The following is a 5,054-nucleotide window of genomic DNA, read 5'->3' as shown; positions in this document are numbered from 1 at the left end:
ACAGAGTGACAAGGCCTCACGCGGGGCTCGTAGCGGCGTCCCCGCTGACGCACACAGGGGCCCCAGCTCAGGCTGCGCTGGGAGACCAGGCCAGGGGTCCTCTCCAGCTCAGCTGTCTTTCTTCCTCTGGAACAGCCCTGAGACCCAGCCCGGCACGTCCCCTATGGGCCTGGGAGGAGACGCACGGCCCTTTCCAAAGAGCCCTTTGGAATTGGGGTCAGCTCTCGAGATACACAGCACACAGGAGTATGGCTTGAGGAAAACCCTTCACGAGGAAGCAGCGTCACAAGGTAAAATGTACGTATTTATTTCAAGGCCACAAGCGAGACATTGCAAAGCAGGGCCGGGCACAGCCCACAGCTGCGGGCTCCATGCTTGGCCACGGCATTTGGCCACGTCGGGAGAAGCCGGTTTCTTAGAGCTCGAAGCTGGAGAGGGACACGGGGAAGATTTCAGTACAAGTGGACAAGCCACGCAACCCCCTGGCCCCAAGGCGGCTCCCCTCTCGTTCCGTCTCTGGTGCCCCATGTCCTTGGCTGGCCGTCACTTCACCTGCAGGCGACAGAGACCACGTGAGTGGGGGTGGGGGTCCCCGGGGGTCGTGTGCCACCCGCTCCTCGCGGCCAGGCAGCCCACCTTGAACAGGGTGACCGTGGTGCTGTAGAAGAGGCCCAGGAGGAAGAGGACGATGAAGGTGGAGGCCATGGTGTTGAGGTTCTCGAAGCCTTCTTCCTCGGCGCTCACTTCGCCCTCTGCAGGAGACATGGCACAGTGGGTCAGCTCGGCCGCAACGCCCGCAGGGCCCACCCTGGCTGCCCCTCGGCCGTGCGGCCACCGGGAGCGCTGGGGGCATGGCAGAAGCAGGCGGGCGGGCGGGAGGGCACGTGCTCTCCCGCGCCAGCCCTGCTGTGGGGCTGGGAGCTCCTGGGCTTGCCAGGCGGGGTCTCGGGCAGGCACGGCAGGCCACTGACCACCCGATCCGGGCCGGGCAGGCGCAGGGCGTGGCCCAAGCTGAGCAGAGAGGCGACCCCAAGCACCTTGTCCCAGGAGACCTGGGGTGGCAGAGAGCACGACCGAGCAGCACAGTACGCACGGGGTGCGGCCTGTGCCAGGGCCGGTGGAGTGGCCCCCGGTGTCCTGGACTCCCCTGGAGGTCGTAGGGCCACTTGGGGCTGAGAGGCAGGGGGTGGACGTCCTGTCCCCTGCGGTTTGGGGTGGGCCCCACGGCCAGTGAGGATCAGCCCCGGGGGCAGGCAGCTGTCTGTGCTGAGAGGCCCGTCCTTCCAGCCTCCCTCCCTCTCCTTCTTGGGGCCAATGGCACACGGGAGAGGCCGTGTGGGGTGCTGGCTGGCTTGTCTGCCCCACCAGCACTCAAGGCTGGGGACCAAGGGGCCAGACAGACCCTGAGCCCCCAGGGAGGGAGACATTAGGACGACAGGCAGAGGACATTCTGTGGGGTCTGCAGCCCCCTCACTGAGAGACCCTGGGGTCCTCTGGGGCTCAGGCCCCTAAAGGGCCAGGAGCCCAGGAGGGTCGGGAGGCAGCCTGGAGGGGCGGTGGTGAGCTGGACCCAGGAGACCTGCTCGGCCCCCGCTCCCCTCCCTGCCCACCCGGCTCTGTGCCCACCATTTCCAGGCCAGTGTTTGCAGACAGGGCCCCTGCAGCTTCCTACTCCAAGGAGGCCCCTCCTGGGATAGCCTCCCGCTGCCTCTTCACAGCGGGAGGGGATGGGGGCGCTGCCGCCCTCACAAGGGCCTGGACCGGGAGCGGGAGAGGCACCCCTCCGGGGCATGGGCCCGTGCCATCCTGAGGAACTGCAGCTGGCCGGGCCATGGTGGGCCTTGGAGCCCGCTACCCTGGGGCTGGGGACGGTGGCCATGGCAGGAGTCCAGGATGGGCCGGCCCGTGGACACACCCCCAAGCTGAGACAGAAGGACAAGCAGAGCTTGGGCGCGACGCCCGGCAGCCAGAGTGGTGCAGAGGAACACCGCCGGCGGGGGCGGGCGTGTCTGCCAAGAGGCACCGAGTGGTGACGGCTGTGCGAGGGTCGGCATCTGTGTCCGTGTGTGCAAGCCTGTGCGTGTGCCGTGTGTGTGCACAGCACATCGGTGTGTGTGTGTCCATATGTCTGTGTGTGCATGTCTCAGCATGTGTCTGCGTGCCCACGACTTGTCCACGAGCATGCAGGTGTGTCTGTGTGTGAGCCCATGTGCACGTGCCTATGTGTGCCTGTGACTGTGCGTGCGTGTGTGTGTGTACCTGTGTATCTGTGTAGGTCTCTGTGTGTCCACGTGTGCATGTCTTTGTGTGTGTGCCGTGTCCATCACATATGTGTCTGTGTCACGTGCATCCATGTCTCTGTCCATGTGTGTGCCTGCCTGTGTGTCCGCGCACACACGTGTCTCTCTGTGTGCGTGCCCACATGCATGTGTGTCTCTGCGTGTATGTATGTGGCTGTGTGCGTGCATGCACATGCACGTGTTGCACACCCGTGTGCCCCCGGTGTGGCTGAAGAAGCAGCTAGAGGAGCGGTGAGTATAGGCTTGGCTTGCTGGGAGCATTCTGCAAGGGGCACCAGGGCTTCCAGGGCTGGGTCGGAGGCCCGTGCAGAGGCGGGGGCGAGGGCGGTGGGGGAGGGCGGTCTGCTGGGTGGGGGCAGCACAGCCATGGCCCCTGCGGGGAGAGCACCGCTCACTCACAATCAGCGTCTTTTGAACGGATCTTTTTATTTCTAATTTTTATAAAATGCAACATCTCACCCACTGACATGGTTAGTTTGCACGCACGCATGCACACACACAGCGACGGTCACCCAGGGGCTCTGGCCCCGGCCTGAGCGGGCGGCCGGGTGGTCAGTAGCAGGTGCTGGCCGTGTCGGACATGACCAGTGACACGTTGTACAGGGTGGGTTTACCGGTGGACTTGTCCACGGTCCTCTCGGTCACCATGTGGGGCAGGGCCTCGTGGCCCACGACGCAGGTGTAGGTCTCCCCGCTGTTCCAGTCCTCTTCGCTCACCGTCAGGATGCTGTACACGAAGTAGGCACCAGGGGCCTGGGGCTCGGGCGCCGGGGCACTGGTCACGTACTTGTCGGAGGACATGGGCTGCCCCTTCTGCAGCCACTGCACGAACACGTCCGCGGGCGAGAAGCCCTTCACCAGGCAGGTGACGGAGGCGGACTCCCGCAGGCTCAGCTGTTCCCGTGTTGGTGGCAGCACGTACACGGACGGCATGTGCTTGGCGACCTCTGTGGGGGAGACACGGTGGTGAGATCGGGTCGTGGGCGAGAGGGATCCGTCCTGGACGACGGGGAGCGCAGGGGTTCTCCTGGTCCCGCCTCGTTGTCCTCAGACCCCAGAAGCTGTGGGAGAGCCCGGGGCGGAGGGAAGGAGGCCAGTGCAGGCTCACCTGTGGGCCTGGAGATGTCACGCTTCAGTGGCGAGGGCAGGTCTGTGTGGGTCACCGTGCACGTGAACCTTTCTCCAGACTCCCATTCCTCTACGCAGACAGAGGCCTCACCCACGGCGCTGAATGTGCCATTGGCGTGGCTCTCGGAGACGTTGGTGTGGGTCTGCAGGGCCTCGCCATTCTGGCGGGTCCAGGAGATGCTCAGGCTGTCATAGGTGGTCAGGTCTGTGACCAGGCAGGAAAGCTTGGCTGACTTGGTGAGGAAGATGCCAGCGAAGGACGGGGGGATGGTGAAGATCCTGATGTGGGAGGGCAGGGCTGGAGGTGGGAAGAGAGTTGGTTGGAGTGAAATCAGGCGGAGGAACAGTGCGGCCCAAAGAGCAGGCGCCGAGCTGGCTGCGTCCCTCGTGAGCCCAAGGTCCCCCCAGCTGCCCCGCACACAGCCCCTCCCTGCCCTGGGCCGCTCTGAGAAGCCAAGGCTCAGGACGCTGCTGGCACGTCGGGAGCGGTGTATGCAGACCTGTGTGAGGGTCCCCACCCAGCCCGGGGGCTGCACTCACGGGAGCCGCACACAGAGGACACGTTCTTCTGGAAGGTCCCCTCGCTGTGGTCCACCTCACAGGTGAACACGCTCTGGCTGAGCCACTCGCTCTCCGTGATGGTCAGCATGCTGTAGGCCCTGAAGGTCACGGGTGAGGACTGTACAGTCTCCACTGGGCCTTCGCTGATGCCAGACACCACCCGCTTTCCGTCACGAAACCAGGAAAAGGAGATCTGCTTGGGTCTGAAGTCTGTGGCCTGGCAGATGAGCCTGGACGTGCGCTGAGGGTTGCCGGAGAAAGCGTCTCGGGGGGGCATGAAGACGACGACGTTGGGAGGCTGTTTAATTGGCGGCTCTGCAGAGAAGGACAAGGCGTCAGCTGCGCCTGGCCTGACCCCGCCCCCGGCCGCGGGAGGAGCCCGGCTCACCTGGGACATGGACAGGCACTGACAGGGACTGGTCGCCATTGGGGTGCTTGACTCTGCACAGCAGGTGCTCTTCGGAGCCCTGGGGGATGCTTGAGAAAGGCAGGAGCACCTGGGAGGAGGCCGCGTACTTGCCCTCCCGCAGGACGGCTGGGAAGCTGTGGATGTTCAGGCTGCTGATGCTGGTGCTGTTACTGTAGCTCCAGGAGAAGCTGATGGAGCTGGGCAAGAAGTCCCGGGCCAGGCAGCCCAGGGCCACCGGGTTCTCATCAGACAGGGAGTTCACGCAGGAGACCAGGGGGAAGAGAATCGGGGCAGACGGGCTCCCTGAGGACCCGAGAGAGAGGACAAAAGAGAAAGGGGGCGTGAGAAGTGTCTCTCGTGCCCTGCCGGTAGGTCGGAGGTCTGGGCAGCCCCGCCTTCCCTCTGGGACAGTGGAGCCGGCGCGGCCTCACTGCCCCTGGCTCAGCCACACTGGGCCCAGCCTGGGGGTCTGGGGTCAGAGGGAGGGTCTGAAGGTCATCGGTGAGGATGATGCAGACTCAGCTCCACTGGCCCTCAGCACAAGCAGGTCACTGAGGTCGGCCCAGAGCAGCCAGGACGGCCCAGCGTGACTCCCAGGGCTCAGCTGAGGTTAAACCCTCCCAAAGCAGCTCGTCCAAGTCGAGCCAGCCCAGCCA

At 64.9% G+C, this 5,054-nt stretch overlaps 1 gene segment (V, D, J or C); it reads right to left on the bottom strand.

Moving 5' to 3' along the window:
* Positions 1-283: 283 nt before the first annotated feature.
* Positions 284-4,824, bottom strand: LOC113617019 (Ig mu chain C region membrane-bound form-like; the record flags this gene model as incomplete). The annotated part of the segment is given in 6 exon segments: positions 284-552; positions 637-752; positions 2,915-3,247; positions 3,409-3,726; positions 3,969-4,304; positions 4,378-4,824. Coding segments are annotated over 6 exon segments (1,559 nt in total), but the record flags the coding sequence as incomplete, so codon positions are not given.
* Positions 4,825-5,054: the final 230 nt, after the last annotated feature.

Source organism: Aethalodelphis obliquidens, unplaced genomic scaffold (assembly GCF_003676395.1).
Source record: "Aethalodelphis obliquidens isolate GAN/ISIS:26980383/991018 unplaced genomic scaffold, ASM367639v1 scaffold1198, whole genome shotgun sequence".
NCBI classification, from domain to species: Eukaryota; Metazoa; Chordata; class Mammalia; order Artiodactyla; family Delphinidae; genus Aethalodelphis; species Aethalodelphis obliquidens.
This window is presented reverse-complemented; position numbering and strand designations above follow the sequence as displayed.